Source organism: Lissotriton vulgaris, chromosome 11, assembly GCF_964263255.1.
Source record: "Lissotriton vulgaris chromosome 11, aLisVul1.2, whole genome shotgun sequence".
Classification (NCBI taxonomy): Eukaryota; Metazoa; Chordata; class Amphibia; order Caudata; family Salamandridae; genus Lissotriton; species Lissotriton vulgaris.
The window spans coordinates 353,333,928-353,351,926 of NC_141699.1; the positions used below are offsets into that span (position 1 = coordinate 353,333,928).

Genomic DNA, 17,999 nt, shown 5'->3' on the forward strand with positions numbered 1-17,999 from the left:
CAAAATGGTGGCCGCACCCAGCATTCGCACTCTGTTGGACCCCCAGGACCAGCACCTCTCCACTCTCCTTATGTGGTATGCACCCCCAGCAGCAGGAGCGTGAGTCACATTATCTCACCGCCGATGTCGGGCCTCCTCAGTTGCGGTCCCGGGCCGCATCCGACAATCAGTCCCCCGGGTGCGGGATCACCGCTTATCCGCCTGCACTTGGACAATTCCTGGCTCGGTCCACCCCTGCCACCAGGACCCCCCCCGGCATCAGGGGAATTCAGCGCCGCCTTCAACGGAGCCGCCGCAGCTACCCGGGAGAGTGCCAAAGCAGCGCTGCTAAACCCCCCGGCAGCACAGTCCATTGCAGCCCGCAACGCGGGTCAGTGCTCACGCAAGGTCCTGGCTTCAGCAGACTCTCAGGCCTCCCTCCGGCACAGGATATTCCCAAGTGGTATCTCTGAACTCTCTGGCTTGCTCATCCTCCTCAGCCTTAGCTTTCTGAAGTGCCAGATGTAAGCTCAGGATCTCTGCTATACTTAATCTACCCAAGTGGTTTACTACTGGAATTAGGGACACTGGTACCCTAGAATTTTAAGGTGTTGTACACACCTGAGATCTTGTAGAAACTAAAGGGCATATCAGCAACAGCCTGCGATAATTATCGCTAAGCGCGCTTTACGCGAGAATAATTATCGCCGGCTATCGCTGGATTTTATCTCAGAGATAGCGCGCTATCAGCGACGCTCATCTCCAAAGCGATAACGATCCAAGAGATAGCTGCTAAATGTGCGATTATTGCTGGAAATCCAGCGATAATCACACAGCGATGGGCGATAGGTTGATGATAGGGCAGGGTGGTCTCAGCATTATGATCCACCACCCATAGACCATAATTGCTTAGTCAGTTTCAAAGCAGGCATAAGCAAATCTGCGATAAGCGCGGTTAGCGCTACATTTCCCGTCGCTACACAGGTTAGCAATTATCTTGATGATTGGAGAAATGTCTGTTTGCAACATTCTCCACGTTACTTTAGCAGGGTATGTCCACTTTGCATCTCATTGGCTTTGCAAAGATGGGCGTTAGGGAAAGCGACGCTGAGGCATAGGAACACGCGTTAGCTTGTCCTTGCTGATAGTGTGATAAAATGAAAGCCGCTTGTTGCCCAAAAACAGACGCTAAAGCGGCGATAATTTTATGGCGCAGCCTTGATGATATGCCCCTACGGGTGTTGAGTGTCTCAGTGGAAATTGCATTATAGGACACACTCTGCATTTGTCTGGAATATACCTATGCTAAGGAAATCCTAGAGCCTTAGACCACTTCACTCTCTTCCTGGATTCCTACCATGGCTTCCTCCCCATAGTCATCTACAGCCTCCTCCTTTTCACCAAGTATTGCAAACTTGTCCGATATGAAATGAGCAAAGACCTCTCGGTACCTACTTCTGGGAATACTCCACCCTCTGTCCCTATATAAATCCTTCATCTGATCCATGGACATGGTGCTGAGGTCAATCCCCAAACCTGTTTTCTCCATTGTCCCCTGCGTGTCGCCTGGACTTATTGCACTATGGATCCAAATTGGAAATGAATAATCACACCTCTGTATCTTTGGCTCCAAAACATAAGGCACCCCACCGCTTGCTGCCAATTCTCAGAACCGCTTTCAGAGGCCACGTGGAAAGCAAGGGCTACTGAGCCCAACCTTGGTGGTTGAGGCCTTTTACTCCTGATTTCCCGGGCCCGACCTACTATGGATACAGATCAATGGGGCCAAGAAGCCCTTCTGCACTTGACTCTTAATTACAGCTGTGGTCGAGCCGTCAAAGCTCTCTCGGGAAAAACGACTCAAAGAGCAAACAGTGCCAGCAATAATTCAATGTCCAGCCAATTACTTGCTTTTATAAGAAATTGTAGTATTTTATTTTTAACTCTGCACAGGCAAAGAAATGTAACAATCAGTGCAATAACACAATCCCCTTTGAGGTCAGGGCTCTAGTAGTTCTCAGGCGAATCCCCGTTCCACCCTGCCTCGTGTAACATGCTCTGAGTTAGGTAATTTTAACAAAGATTACAGATTGGGCAAATGAGAAGCAGATCTTGTCTAACCTACAATATGGGTTCAGACAAGGTAGTAGTACCATGGACCAATCTCTTAATTTATACCTTCTTATAAGTAAATATACCATGGCCAAAGAGGGATGCTTGAGGATGGCTTTTATGGATCTATCCTCTGCATTTGATCTGGTTAACAGGTCAAAGCTATGGTATATTTTGATGGAAAAAGAACTCGACCCCTGCTTAGTACAATTCCTGTTCTCCTATACGCGAACAATGCTGACCTCTTAGCCCATACTGCGGTAGGCCTCCAGCGGCTCTTAGATGCCTTTAGGGACTATATGGACTATATGCACTCTTTAGACCTGGTAGTAAACATTGGTAAGTCACATGTAATGTCAATAGGGAATAGAGCTAAAAAGGTTAAATCCTTTTATTGTAAAGGGCTGGAAGTTACTTCGGTGTTCTCTTTTACTTACTTAGGGGTCTTATTCGATGATAGGTCCTCCTGTATAATGCAACAAAATGTTTAAAAAAATGCAGTTACTCGCTCTTCATTAGGCCTTTTAGGTTTTGCACAGCGTTTGGGGGCTAGACCTATAGAGGCCATTGTAAAGTTTTCTAAAACAAAATATTTGGCCATTGCGGCCTACGGATCCTCTATATGGGGTTTTAAAGAGCTGGTTGGGGTACAGACAGCTGAAAACAAGTTTTTACGAACTCTGCTGTCCGTACCACAATCTACCCCAACGTACGCTATACACCAGGAGCTGGGGCTTGGCTATGTTTTGGACATTTTTAGCACAGCTCCGTAGCTCTGTTGGCTCAAAATTTGGCTAAATCCCGAGTTAACCCTGAATCAGTTGATCTTAAGGGACTGTGTTAATTTAGATAAGTCTTTTAAAATTAAGTGGCTGTCCTATGTTAAATGTATGTTATCCAAAATAGGACGGCCGTAATTGTATGAGGCTCCCGAAAAGATCCGGACGGAGGATGTGTTGTGGGTGAAATTGAACTTTAAGAATTTACTGATGCTGGAGTGAAAATCATTGGAGCTATCTAAACCTTTAGTCAGGGCTCATTATCTGTTAAAAACAACTATTCTTATAGAACCCTACTTGGTAATGGTGAACAAGCCTTTCCATCGTTGGCTCCTAATAAGGCTCCTCTTCAATTTGATCCATTTCTTATTGGGGGATTTTATGGGCTGGTGCAAACCTGAGGACGCAGAACCATGTCAGTGTGACAACTTCTCTACCAAAGATACTTTACATTTCCTGATGTTTTGTCATTTTTATTCTAATATTCAAAAAACATTTTGGTACCTATCTTGAGAGGAAGGGGTTTCGCACAGGTCAGACCTGCGTTAGTTTTTCTACAGACTTTGTGTAACCCAGGTGATATTTTTAACATTGCCTCTTTCCTTGCTGCTGCTGTAAGGTTAAAAAATATGGAAACCAGATCATGAATTCTGTCTAAACGAGATAAATAGGCCATAAGTACAATCTTAAAAATTGTGAATATTTTAGCTAGGATGTCCTTATCTGTATAGTGTGTTTTTATATATTTTGTCTAAAGGTTTTGTAATATTGTCTGTGTTTGATGTTTCTTGTACTTTTATGAATTTAACTAATCGAATAAAGTGGATTGACGGACTGACTGACTAGTCCCCATTCACTGGCAGCCTCATCAGGGAGTGCAAACAATGGTTTTGTACTCTAGTGTTCCCATTTGAATCCTCAGGGTTTCAGTCAAAAGTTTCAATGGTGCTGCAGCACCTTCAGTAGTGAAACCCCTGGGGCCCAGAAGGTTGGGTTTCAGTCTTACCTGCTCTGGGGTGTGGCAGTGTTCAGTGGTGCCGTGAGTGCCCTCTTCTTGGGAGCTCTCGAGTCTGGATAGTGTACGGTGAAATCTGGCTGCTTGAGATGGACGTGGCAGCACCCGGAGGCGTCTCCCTGTCGAGCAGTGGTGCCAGTCAGTTTCCAGTGGCCAGAGCAGCCCTCACTTGGTGGAAACAAAAGATAAGTTGTGCTTTCCCTAGCAAAGGGAGGGGAATGAGTTCTCCGGCTACTGACTGGGGCACCGGCAATGATGCAACGTCCTGAGAGGCGTTGTCCGATCGTTGGGAAAACAGCCAGGTGCAGTTGGCAGGCTAGACCCACTGGTCACAGCAGTAATCCTTTTGTGCATACCATGACCCAAATAGTTGGCCACAGCAATACCGACAGCCCATTCTGGCATACAGGATTGCCCCATTGCTCACAATCGGGTGCAGGCTATTCAGTGCAATCATCGTACACACAGAGGCCAAAAGTCTCATTCTCTGGCCCTATTAAGTTACCAGCGCCCCCTATGGCATACGGGGTCACTGCAAGGATGCCTCTCTGCCCTCCATTCAGCTATTGATACTTGGCACCATTTACAGTGGCCCTCTCCTGGCATATGGGGGTCGGCAAAAATAGCCTTGCACACATGCAATGTCCTGATTGGTGTGCAGCTGAATCCTCACAGCTTGCACAGGGAGTCCTTGCTGTAGGACTCCCCACACCCTCACTCCCTCCAACACTCTCCTCTTCCACACAGGGCACACTGGCCTTGACAGGCAGGCAGGTGCTCATGCTCCGGGGCAGGTGGTCTTGGTTTCCCTGGGTGATGTCCCCTCTCCCATCAGAGAGACTAGCAGTCCTTGGCTCACAATCCTGTTTAAATGCAGAAGTAATGCAGAGCTTCTTCTTCTCACACAGCCTATCTGGCTTCTTGGAAGATGACACATTTCTGGGGACTCAACTTTTCCTTCTTATAGTCCTTTTCCAGACCCCAAATGTGATTTGTGTCTGGGTCTTTGAAGGTTGGGATTCTGCTTCTTTTGAAGTGGGTACTTCTATTTATCTTCCTTCATGAAAGAGTTCTGCCACAGCAGGCATGACTCCGAAGCTGATTGTCCACAATATATATGTCAGCCACAGTGCTATGTGCATCAAAATGTTCTTCCCAGACCCCAACCCAACTCTTTATGATTCTCTTTTCAGCCCCATCTCTCTTCCTGAGATGTTTCCAGGCGCCTTTCTTGTGATGTATCACAGAATCAAAGAGCTGGCTTTTCAAATGTAAAGGGAGTCTCCTCCTTTTCACTCTTTGTGTCCCCACATAGATCACAGGCATGCAGCAATATACCAATCTGTCTGGTGAGATTTCTCTCCTCATGTCTTCACCCGGCAAGCCAGAACTTCCCGAAATGAAGCCCAGGGTTCTCCATACACTGTACTATTGAAGGCACATTTACTCAGTGTACACTCTCAGCACACCTACTGTACAGCACTAATACCTCTATTCATTCTACATTTACCTGCACACATGCATTCAGTGTACACACTCAATCTGAGCACACTGTTCAGTACTATGGCTTTTCTATATTCAACCAGGGTGTGTTTATTTCAAAACACATGCACTGCCAGCACACACACTCCCTATGTGCGCTGCACAACTCTTCACCCTTCACATATTGTACTTCACGCAAACACACATACACCCAGCCCATACTTTCCCTGTGCACGTACTGCACTGCACAACACTACATATCTCATTTAATGAATTTCTATCAGGCATACATGCAACCTGCAAATGTACTCACCACACATTTACTACACAGTACTGCACCATCCTTGTACTGTACCCACACCAGGCACACATACAACCAACGCAGAGTCACCACTCCTGCGTTATGCAGCACTCCACATCTACCTGATGTAGGCAAAGGGTGAGTTAACAACACAGCAGTATAACTTTTAAAAAGGTAAGTGAGCTAGTAGGCCTCACTCCAGTGACACAAGGTAAAAAGGTCCTTTTCACTACTACTGAAGTATGCTGCCACCAACGCAATTGTACTGCTTATATTCCGGTGTAAGCGGTAGCCTTCCACCACTAGGAAGGAAGCACTCTGAGTGCATCTCTTGATCTAACAAGACCTCAATCCATGAGACAGGCTTATGTCATAGTGCACATGCATGATCCGTATTTGCCTATGACAAAAATCAGCATTAAGGTTTCGAGCAACTGTACAGTTCAGCACTCTGGGCAGGGGAACACTTCTCTTACCATGCAAAGGACTTTTCCGTCTCAACAGTGCTAAAAAGATAAAACTTGAAAGTGAAAAAAAAACTTGAAAGTGACATGGCTGCCTTTTAAAGTGTACAGGTGTCCCAGCATCATGAGGCTGACGTAAAGACAAATAAAAGAATGACGTCTCTCAGAGCCAGCAGCAGGTTAGTCCGTGAGGAAGGATACACTCACTCACAACTCCCCCATATCCAAATCCTTTTCTGGGGTGGTGCCTCACACCTGCGAATCCTCTTCAGATCTCCTGAATGTCCTTTTCACTGGACCAGGCAGGGTAGCCATCCTTCTGTGTGGCCAGTCTTTAAGCCAAATCATTAAACTGATTCATATTTGTTTTGTGTTGGGTGTGGTGGTTGAGTGGACATATGTATCAATTACAGGGATCTGTGTTTGACCATGTGGTCAGAGGCTCGAACCCAGTGGGTCCAATCAATCTTTCACCCTTCATTGGTCGATTAATGAGGACCATTAGGTTGGACAATAATGGTGCTAAGTGATCTCTTGTGGTGAATGTGTGCTCTATAGCTATGCCTGAGAGTTAGTGACAGCACAGTTGATTACCTCTGCAATTCACAAATATTTCGCGAGTTTTGAATTCATCCTCCTTATGATTTTTTGTATTGCAGGCTGTGAACACCATCGTGTCCGAGTTCTCTATTCCCAAGCAGAAGGTCATTGAAGACTTAAAAAGTGAGTAGAATGGCTGGATCAAAGGGTTAGTGGATCATATATTGTTTGGTGGCCCAGTGCTAAACGACTGTGTAGTGGAAGATGGGCGGACTGTTTTAACTTAGAGATGCCACCTCTGTATCTCATTTTCTCCCAAGCATGGCTCCCACTTGAGTTGAAGGAACTGATTCAGATGAGTAAAATATGGCAGAAGGTCTACCATGTCTTAGCAGAAATATTATCATGTATTTGTGTTCTAAGGATAGGCCTTCTTTGTTTAAGGGGGACATTCAAAGCATTTTCATTCAGGACCTCCAAAGTTTCAAATGGCACTCTTGGCGGAAGTCTTCTAGTCTAAATGGGATCAAAGATGCCACACTCAATTGGACAGCCCTTGCAAAGCCATTCCATTGGTACCACGACTATTAAATGGAAGTACTAAAGCAGGAGCTTGTGATGCGGCTCAGCTATTGGGAAGATCCCAAACCGCCACCCCGTCTACATGATAAATATAGAAACGGGGTCCTCAAATCCTGTACATATGGTATGTCAAATGAGGATGACCATACCCACCCATTGAGACCATTTATCTACCTAGATCCCCACCGCAGAACTTATATAGCCTCCCACTTTCCATTACTTCCCCATCATTATGCAGTACACCAGAGTGAAACTCAAAATCAGCCCTTGCAAAACTGTGAAACCAACTCCACCCTACCTGAGGCTCTGAGTAGACTGTGGCCAAGGGAGTTCATGATTGGGGCTTGACACCGCATCCTGCCCTGAAATCAGACTGCCAGGAAAATGACAGAGTGGCAAAATGGTCAGTCCGGCATTGTAAGGCACCCCTATTCTTTTCAGGCATTCCTAACTCTAGTAATAGTTTCTTCCAATTTCCTAAGTTATCCACTGTACAAATATAACGACCACCCTTTGCTCACTATTTATGTGTTAAAAAAAATGTCTTGAGGTACAGTGCCCCAGCCATCTTATTTACTGTTCAGTTCTACAAGTTTAATTGTGTGCCACCCAACTTGGATGTGAATTATGCATATCAGAATGAGTAAGATGTATTAGACATGCTTTTGCTTTCTTTATCTGCAGCTGCTGGACAAAGTATTGGCAACTCACTCAGTTCAAAGGTGAACGTCACAGTCTTACCACTGCTGCTGAGTGCACTGAAGACAGCACAAGGTAACACAGCACTTTACAGGTTGACTCAGCTCAGCATATCATAAAACAGAGGAGCAGAGAGTAGTGCAGGGAAGAATAACCAAGGTCATCATATTATGACATGGCAGAGGGAGAACGTCGTTTACGACGCAACTTTTAGCACGCAGTGCTATTACAACACAGTTTTTAAATCGCATTCTATTACAACGCATGACTCTGGGGGCGCTCAAGGATAGGGAATACTTTTAATTTACTATCCAACACCTTCCCTAGTGTCAACGGGGACTGGTGTTGGAATAGTAAATTAAAATATTCACTATCCAACACCCCATAGAATTATGCGTTGTAAAAGAATGCGTTATAAAAAAAACGCGTTGTTACAGCATGCGTGCTAAAAGCATGCGTTGTAACAACGTACATCCAAATGGTAGCGTGTGAACTAAGATGCTCTTGTAGATAGAATGGACGTTTTTAGTTATTTTGCCTTGCAACCTTAATCTTTCTCTGGAGATATACATGACCCCAAGCTTTTCCTAACCTGTGTGGGCAGGGAAGTCCCTATGCCTGCCACCTTGTGCTGAACATTGCCACCTTTTCTCTGCCATGGATGTACGTTGTTACAACGCATGCTTTTTTTGAATCCATTAACTTTGGAGAAGGGAATTTACTGAGTTGATAGCTCCCAGTGGGGTCTATTTCCAAAGACAATCCTCTCAAATATGTTTCTTGGGTCCTGAACCTTCACTGGAGTCAGTTTCTTGAGTCCATCACCCCAAATGCAGTTTATTTCCTGAGTCCCTAATCTTCACTGTACTCTTTTTCCTGAATGCATCACCTCCACTGCAGGATAATTCCTGTAGAATCTAGTTCCTGAATATGTAATCACCAATACAGCCTATTTACTGTTTCCATAATCTGTATATACCATTCACTATTGTCTTTTTGTTGAGTAATTGTCTCTACTGGGTTCTATTTTCTGAGTCCAATATCTCCAATGAAGTCCACTTCCTGAGCCCATTACATCCCAGCATCTGTTTCTTGAGTCCAGAACCTTCACGTCCATCACCTCCAAAGCACTCTTATTTCCTAAGTCCATAACCTCACCGTGCTCTCGCTGCATTTAGAGTCCATCACATCTGGTGGAGTCAATTTCATGACTCCATCCAGTGGAGTCTATTTCCGAAGTTCATAACCTCCTCTGCATTTTTTATTTATATTTTATTGATTTAAAACACTTATAAAGCGCACTACCACCTTACAGGTTTCATGAACTGAGGGCCGATAGATAAAGCGCAACTGTCTCACCAACCTTGGCATCTATTTACTGAACTTGTGCCCTCCACTGCAGTCTATTTCCTGAGTCCATAAAGTCCATTCTTTTTCCAGAATCCATCACCTCCTTAGTGGTCTGTTGCCTCAGTGCTTCGCCTTTACTAAAGGCTGCAACCCTGCAGATATAGAACCACAGTAGGTCTTCCACATATTAGAAGGCCACAATATACTCCTGTTACATTCAGCAGCGGTGAATGTTGTGTCATCTGGCTCTACAGCCTATTGGACTGTTGCACTAGAGCTGAATAAAGTCTGATGTCTCATTCAAGAGAGTGCTCATCTGCCTTCTGTCTCATATTTGTCAGAGCCAGGCAAAGCCAAGACATAGAGAGGGAGCATAGGGGTGATGTGGACAGGGTTTCAGATGTGCTTGCTTTTTTTGCTTTAGACCTGCGGGATTCAGTGCAATATTTGAAGGACCTACAGAACACGACTCAGAACGTGCAGCAGAGACAGGCAGAACTGGAGACTGCGCTCAGTGACCAAAGACAGAAACTCAACCTTTTGCTTGTCAACCCCAACTGTGTGTCCTGTGCGGAGACCTTGAGGCAGGTGGCTGGCCTGGAGCTGGTGGCCAACTTCAGCAAGGTAGGAGATGTGGGTGCAAGTCGGAAAAGAGTGACCAGAAAGGGCTGAACATGTTTAGGGACATGTGGGTTCTTTTTATAGGTCCCGGGGGAGTCTGTAGTTTAGGGAAAGGGTCCCTGATGGGTACTACCATTAACCACTGGCATTCCAGGGCCTCAGGTGCCCTTGTACTCTAACTGGATAACAAAGTTACACCATTTGTACACTTAACTCATGAATTATAGCAAGTCCTGCAGTTAAGGCTTCCTTTAGGAGGTGATAATGGATTTAGAATTTAAATGCACTATGACACATATACTTAGCATAGTAAACTCATGGTCAGGCCAGAACTTTCACGACGAAAAAAATATGCCTTTCATGTATTGTTGGCTGAGTTGCCTGCACAGGAGCTGGGAAGGGAGAACCACTGCTTCCAAAGGCCTTGCTGTAGCTGACCCTCCCATTTTAGAATCCCCAACGTGTGTTGAGGATTGTTTTCCAAATGTGTCTCATGGACATGGGAAGAGCAATTTCTTTCAAATTTAACATGTTATGGGTACTTTGATTAACTTGAATTTGTGGAATTGTGGCACTCTCTGATTCGCAAAATTATTACGCAGTATTCAAATGGATATGGTGTAGGGTGCCAGTGGGTATAGCCCTCTGATCCAGGGCATGAACAGAACAATGCGAAAAGATTGCACCGTCTAGAATTAGAACGTGTCTGCATGCCACTGCGGGGTCACATAGATTTAGCTGGATCGTGTAGGAATGGAAAAATTCCCCTGACAGAGGGCATGGTCCTGAAATGCATTGGGATTGAGTTAATTCAGGAATCATCGTGATTTACGCCAAAAAAAGTGTGATGATTAAACATGAAAAATTGGTGATACCAATATGAAGAGTTAAATAAATACTTCCCACAGCGTGCACAATTTTCAGATTTTTTTTTTTACAGACCTTGGTGTGCCTAGAGGGGACGCTGTTCTAATTCTAGAAGGCGAAATCTTTTCGCATTACTTTGATTAAATGATCTTTTTATGGTTTTCCAAAAGCAAAAACCCAAAGTGGTGGTTTATTTTTGGACAATAAAAAAGAAGGGTATGGTACCAGAATATTAAACATCATCTGACAAGACCATTGTATTCCTAAATATCGTTAAAAAAATATTGCCTCATTTAATAATATAATATAATAACAATAATAATACTAGTAGTAATAATAATATTAGAAATCTACACCCAAGGGAGTGATTAATTGTAAACAAGGACACAATATTGATGTTGTAGAATATTTTTGTTAACCCCTTAAGCGCTGCCGTCGGCCAACAGTTGTCGCGTGCACTACCTTGGTAGTGCTGCGCACGTCCGTTGGCCGATGCGGCCCCACCCATTATTCGGACGTTCAGCACTGGGCGCTGAACGTTCGACGCTCCTAAGGTGTTAATGATATTCTGGCACACAACCAAGCCACAATAACTGTCCTATCATGAAAAAGACTTATCTTAGGACAGCCCCTCCAGTGTCAGTGCTGTCTGCAAACACTACACGGTCAAAAAACATAATGGGCCTCCACAGGATCACAATGAGTCATGAATTAACTCCATCCCAATGCATTTCGGGACCATGCCCTTTGTCAGGAGAATTATCCATTCCTACACGATCCGGCTAAATCTATGTGACCCTGCAGTGGCATGCAGACACGTTCTAATTCTAGACGGTGCAATCTTTTCGCATTGTTCTGTTTATGCCCTGGATCAGAGGGCTATACCCACAGGCACCCTACACCATATCCATTTGAATACTGCGTAATAATTTTGCGAATCAGAGAGTGCCACAATTCTACAAATTCAAGTTCATCAAAGTACCCATAACATGTTAAATTTGAAAGAAATTGCTCTTTGAGAATAAGAGAAGAGGACTCCTGTCAATTTTGGACAGATCTCTCATCCCAGACAGAATACTGTGAAAGGTGATCATTTTATTAGAATATTAATGTTCAGTTTAGATTTGGTTCAGTTAGCATAACTAGGCCGTACCAGGCTACCTTACTGAAGGTACTTGTTTAAATGTTGTACACAAGCATTGTTTTTCATTTTTTTTCAGACTATGCTCAAAATTCAACTTCCGCCCCTGTTTATCTCTGTATGTACAGAGTGTCTTTTCTCTAGCTTCCTTGGCCACAGAGATGTGTGTTCTAACATTTGCAAGGTTATTCTACTAAATCCAGTTGCTATGTCTGCTTTTATGGCTGTGTAGAACAGTTCATTGTGTTAAGTTTCATTTCTCTTGCGTAATTTCCCTCGCGCAGCTAATCATTTGATTAACAGTCAGAAAGAATCATTTGGAAGTAGGTGTTGTTTGGGTTGGTTTGAAAACTAATAGTATGATTGGCTTGCTATGCAAGTAACATTTTAGTACCACGTCTTTACGTAATGTCATGCTGTTAATCTGTGTGCTTTCATTGTCTAAAACATTATTAATGCTTTGTTGATGTTATGTCATTCAGTTTTGATCATTCTGCTTATTATTTTAGAAAGGCTAGATGCGCATTGTCTTTTGTATTCACAGCTTATTACTATCAATTTGATTTAATTGCCAAATGTGCTGTGGCTAATTCATTTCACAAGGCACGTGGCATTTTGCATCAATAATGAATTGACTTCTGATTCTAAGTATTGTGGTTTGCTTTTTGTAATGATAACGTTATATTTGAATACATCTACAAAACCGAGAACTGGTCCTGGTTGAGTATTTGAGTACAGGATTCTCCCTTTCCTGAGAACTGACCCTCCTAACGTTAATTGGGTTGGAGCATTAACAGTTTTTGGTGGGGGTTTTGGTGGTCAGATTAATTATAGGCTAATTACTAATTAATGAGACACTCATGCTGGAGAATCCAGTGGACTGGTGATGCATGGACAGGCGGACTGTCTCTCGGTGAAGTGGCCCGGTGTTGGTGATCTGGCGATCCTATCCAGAAGAGCGCGTTGCTGAATACGACTTGGTGGTGTGTCTAGCACGATCTGATTTGCAAGGGGCTGCCTTTGATCATTGCATAGGTGTAGTGAAATGAAATTCTGTTTTGGGAATTTTCGTCCATTCACAGTATATTGTTGGTTGTTGGTACGATGGTGAGTGCTAAAATATTGTTCTTTGTTTGTCTTCAGACGAAGTATTTTATGTTAAGATTTTTTATTTTGGAGAACTCGCAAGGTAGGTAATAGTGTATGTAGAAGTTTATAAAAGGCGTGACACCAGGTTCAAGTTTAAGTTGATTTTATGATTTCCCTCATAGTATAGATGTGAATGAGTACTAAGTTAGTGAGGTATATTGGTGGTTTATTGTAAGCACAGCAAGAGGTAGACTATTCTGGTTCCAGGGTAGGTTGTATCTGGTCAAAGCATGGCTCAGTGCGTGATTACATAGCGCCTTGAAGTACTATTCTCCTTGTGGTGAGTTTGCTTTCCGCCCTGCTTCTTAGTACAAAGGCACAGCTTTATTGTATTTGGTTTTATGTATTATTGTGTTTGAAAATTTATAGTTTTGTGTTTAATTATTTGGTGTATTGTGAATTTGTAATGGGTGCAAATCTGGGTAAGTCAAAATCTAAGACACTAGGGGAGATGTAGTTGGAAGTCCAGCCCATGAGAAGATTGTAAATGTTGATATACATACTTGCTTATGGCTTGAAGCGTCGCACAAGGCCACTAAGAATGATAAAGAAAACTACAATTTCCACAGAATAGTACTTTTTAATTGGAGAACCTTGTGTACTTGAGACATTGCTTGCTTGATATGAATCCATTGCCAACACCTGTACAGCTTGAAGTATTAAACAAATGGGATATGAGGTCCAATCAGAAAGAACAGCAGGTGTTGAAGAGTCAAACTGGTAATACTGTACTTCATTGACTGCATGCTAAGTTGTATTTGAAGAAAAAGACACAGGGTGATGAAGTGTTAGAAGCCATGGGCCATTCCCTGTAATAATTCAGGATTAGGAAAAGGGTAAATTAAAGAAGCTTAAAAATAAGCAGAAAATGAGTGATGAAGGTGAAAAAGATGAGTTGTTGGATGAGTTGTTGACGGTGTGACTGCCACTTATAATGAGGTTGAAGAATCAGAATTGAGAATAGAGATCTTAGAAGCTATCGAAGTGTGCAACAAAGGCAGCTCAAAATGTTCAGCAAATTTCAATAATTTATTGATTCAAAAACTGATAATTATATGGCTTGGAAGCAAGAACGCAAGCTTGCTGTGCATGTGAGAAACTGGCGAGAGTGGCTAATTAAATGGTTGTGCGTTTATACAAAAGAAGGATTTGAAAGCCTTATATAACAGTGATGACAGAAGACAAAATGCTGAAAGAGGCAATTGTACATTTAGGAGCCAATTTAAGGAGGATTGAGGAATTAATCGGAGATTGGTAGAATGTAAAAAGGCATAAGAGTGAAGGATTTTCAAAGCAGCTGAGGAATCCAGGAAGGAAAGGTGTGAGTCACTTTGAGTGTGATACTGCTGAAGGTGGTTTCAGAATGAGAGAACTATCAGGAGTGACTGGTCCAGATTATGTTCATGTCCATGGGGTACACAAGGTATATTGGATTTTATGAACAACTTCCCAAAGCTTAAAGAACATGAGAAATGATATGCAGAGATTGACAGAATTGTTAATTTGTAACAGGTATTTTGGGCAGACATGGATGCACTGTTTTTGATCATTGTACGAAGGGATTTATGGATTTCCTGTGAGATGGTGGCGAAGTGACCAGATTAAGAACCATGTAGGAGTTCTTTGAGCTAATAACCTTTTTTAGCGATTGTGGAAAAATATGCTGAGGTTTTTTGATTATCAATTGTTCAAAATTTTGAGTATTACAAAAAATGCTTAAGAATTTGTTCATACATATTATTAGAGAGTGATGCAGATTTACAGACAATACAGTGGAATGGAAGACCCAGCTAAGGAGGGTGCGTCAGGTTTTGTGTCAGCTTTTGTGATCGGATTGCGATAAGAATTGCTGAGTACACAGCTCAAGGGTATGATGTGTCGGCAAGAAAAGTCGATGATGAGTTTTTTTTTAATGTGAAATAGTGTAGTGATTATTGTAAGCAGGGCCGGCTTCAGAGCTTGTGGCGCCCTGTACAACAATTTTGTTGGCACCACCAATGGCCTACTCCGCTACAGATTCCCTCACTTTCACCCTTTACCAGTGCTCCTCAAGTCTCCATACCCATTCTCTCACATGCATTTATTTTGATTCATAGCACCACTCATGCCAGATTAGGGTGTCAGAGCACTTTACATCACACACATTACACCGAGACAATAATTCACACATGTGTTAATCCATGTATAGGAAATGTTACGTAAGATAGAGGACTACAAGGTGTAGGAGTCACATGTTAGCCAAAGGCAGAATAGTTTAAGGGCCTCATTATGAGTTTGGCAGTGAGGGAGTGGGACCGCCCGCTCCCACACTGCCGAACACATGGAGGAACCACCCGCCAGATCAGATTTTTTCTCCAGTCTGACAGGCAGTTCTTTGGCAGACCCAGGTCGGTGCCTATAGGCACCGCAATGGGAACATCAAAGGCAGTACCTGCATAGCATTGACTGCTGCAGTCCATGCCGTGCAGGTACTGTTGTGTATGCACACAGAGGGGCACATGTGGTACACCCCTGTGTCCATCCACATTGCTGCAGTCAGGAAACTCGCAATATGCATCCTCAGTACCGCCATGCAATTGCCAGGGAGCAGTGGTTCCCTGGCAGTTAAAGTGGTCCCAGGGTGGCCCGACTACCCTAATCGTAATATGGTGGTCGGGAGTACGCCACCATGAGGCTGGCGGTCATTAGCTGCCAGACTCATTATAAGGCCCTAATACTTGGTCTGGAGAAACACAAACTTAAAATGTAACACCATGGTTGGGGGTTGTCTTTACTAATAAGAATTGATTTCTACACAAATAAACCTGTGACATTAGGATAATGAAAGACTGCATAAGAAAACATGATGTTCTAACCTATACCGTGCAGTCTGTATGCAGCTCTTTGATGACAGTCAATAAGTCACTGTTCTATAACAGGATTTTAACTTATAAACTCCAAGAAACAAAATGTTCTCTGTCAAAGAAACAGTAACCCACTGAACAATTTACATTATATGGACATCTGTGATCTGCATAGTGCACATTATTTGCAGTAGGCATATTAACCCTCTGCACTACCTTATGATGAGTCAAAACTTCCAGCAGGCAAAACTCCAATCTCTCTCCTGAAGACCCATCAATCGCCAGAGTTATCTTGACATTTGTATTGGTGCCTCGAAATTGCTGGAGGCAAAGAAGCTGCAGCAGATGCTTTTATATCCACAATATATTTGAAAACATGGTGTCCCCCTAACCCAGTGCCCAGTGCAGTGGCACCGGTCACACCGCCCTGTAGCCAGCCCTGATTGTAAGTCTAAAAAGAAATTGATGAAGGAAAAGTTGATGATGGTACAGATTGAATTTTTTCAGCAAGGAGGACATCGATGGGCACTTCATGGAGGTGGTGCACAGTTTCAGGGTGCTCTGAACAGTTGAGGAATTTTTCGGAAACGGAGGGAGGTTTTCATAATACGAAACCATTAGAAAGAGCAGTATTGGCAGAAGAACAGCCGCACGGGTGTTATTGCACATAGTCAGTATAGTTTAAGGGCCTCATCCTCTATATGGCCTTATTGCTCGGAGACTATGCCTAATAAACAAACCATGTACAAAAAGGGTGTTCAAGGAGTCCAAAAACATTTTTGTAGAATTTTCAATAAGTTGATATTGCAGCGTTTTCTTGAGATCCTCATCCCATGTAAAAATACAGTCCTTCAAACATCCAATAAAGTAGGTGCCATGAAATTGAGTTTCCATCGAAAGTTTTCTTTTAGTTGAATCATTTAGTAATACTCCAACATCAGCCCAGCCAATGCGTTTTGGCCGCAAAATGTGACTTCATCAGGGTTTTATTCAGTTCATCAGATGAATCATCGTCAAAAGTATATGTTAAGCTGTGGTCAGATTTCCTTTTCCTCAGTGGGTCTTGTGCATATTGCAAAGACGGATGCAAAATCCTTTCCACACAAAGCCCTCTCATGTCATAATAATGCTAACAACAGTGCATGAGAGCTGGAGCTTGTCACAGATATGGTAAAGAGTGACATTGAAAGAGAAATTGTAGATTGAGGGCCTGATTCACAGACTTCACGTTTGAGTAAGTTTACAGTTTTGAGTAACTTCACTAGTTTTCTATATTCACAAACCACACTATTGTGTTAGCTTGCACTTTTGTAGTGAGCCCGGTACTAAACATGGCTAACCACTAGTATTGCAACACCTTCCCATCGAGAATAATGGAGATAGGCACTTAAAATAAGACCCCATGGGAAATATAGTAAATTACATTATTTAAAATATTAAAAAATATAAATTAGTGTTGATATATAGCAACACAGACATACACATAACATATGTATTAAGATATTGTACAATTAAAAAAAATTCCATTTCTGCAATTTTGAGAATTAATTCATCAACTACATAGCAAGTGAGGGGGTTTCTAGGAAGGGTGGCTACTGTTGTATTTATTTGCATAATCATTACAGAGACTGGCTCATAGGGATGTAACTGATCTGGTGCCTTGGATGATGAACAAATATACAAGCCTTCCTGGAGCTAAGACACACCTTGTGTTTGGCACCCGCTCTAGGAATGCCAGATTATGAAAAAAAGTTGTGTTTAATTTGTTATGAAAACAAAGGGTGCGCACGGTCTGTTATTACACAACAACAGGGGTCTAAAAAAAGACCTGCTGCATAGTTTTCTGGAACTGTAGATCCAGTTGCCATTGCTTTACCTGGGGGTTTTAGATCTGTAGCTGCTACAGCTGTTGCTATTGCTCAGAGTGATTCATTTGTGATGGGCAGGGCAACTGGAATTGTGATTTTGTGATTGTGCAGCCGCTGTATTTTGCGCACACGTATAGCTTTGCCACATTTGCCAGATTATCCACCAACTGCTGCATAATCTGCAGATTATAACAAAGAAAATTGTTT

General features: G+C 43.0%; 1 protein-coding gene across 1 annotated transcript in view; it reads left to right on the top strand.

Moving 5' to 3' along the window:
- Window positions 1-17,999, top strand: part of PROM2 (prominin 2) — a 379,221-nt gene that overhangs the window by 169,931 nt on the left and 191,291 nt on the right. Inside the window, exons 5-7 of the mRNA XM_086943323.1 lie at window positions 6,792-6,855; window positions 7,939-8,028; window positions 9,728-9,927. Of these exons, the coding sequence (XP_086799449.1) occupies window positions 6,792-6,855; window positions 7,939-8,028; window positions 9,728-9,927 (354 nt within the window). The remainder of the gene's footprint in view (window positions 1-6,791; window positions 6,856-7,938; window positions 8,029-9,727; window positions 9,928-17,999) is intronic.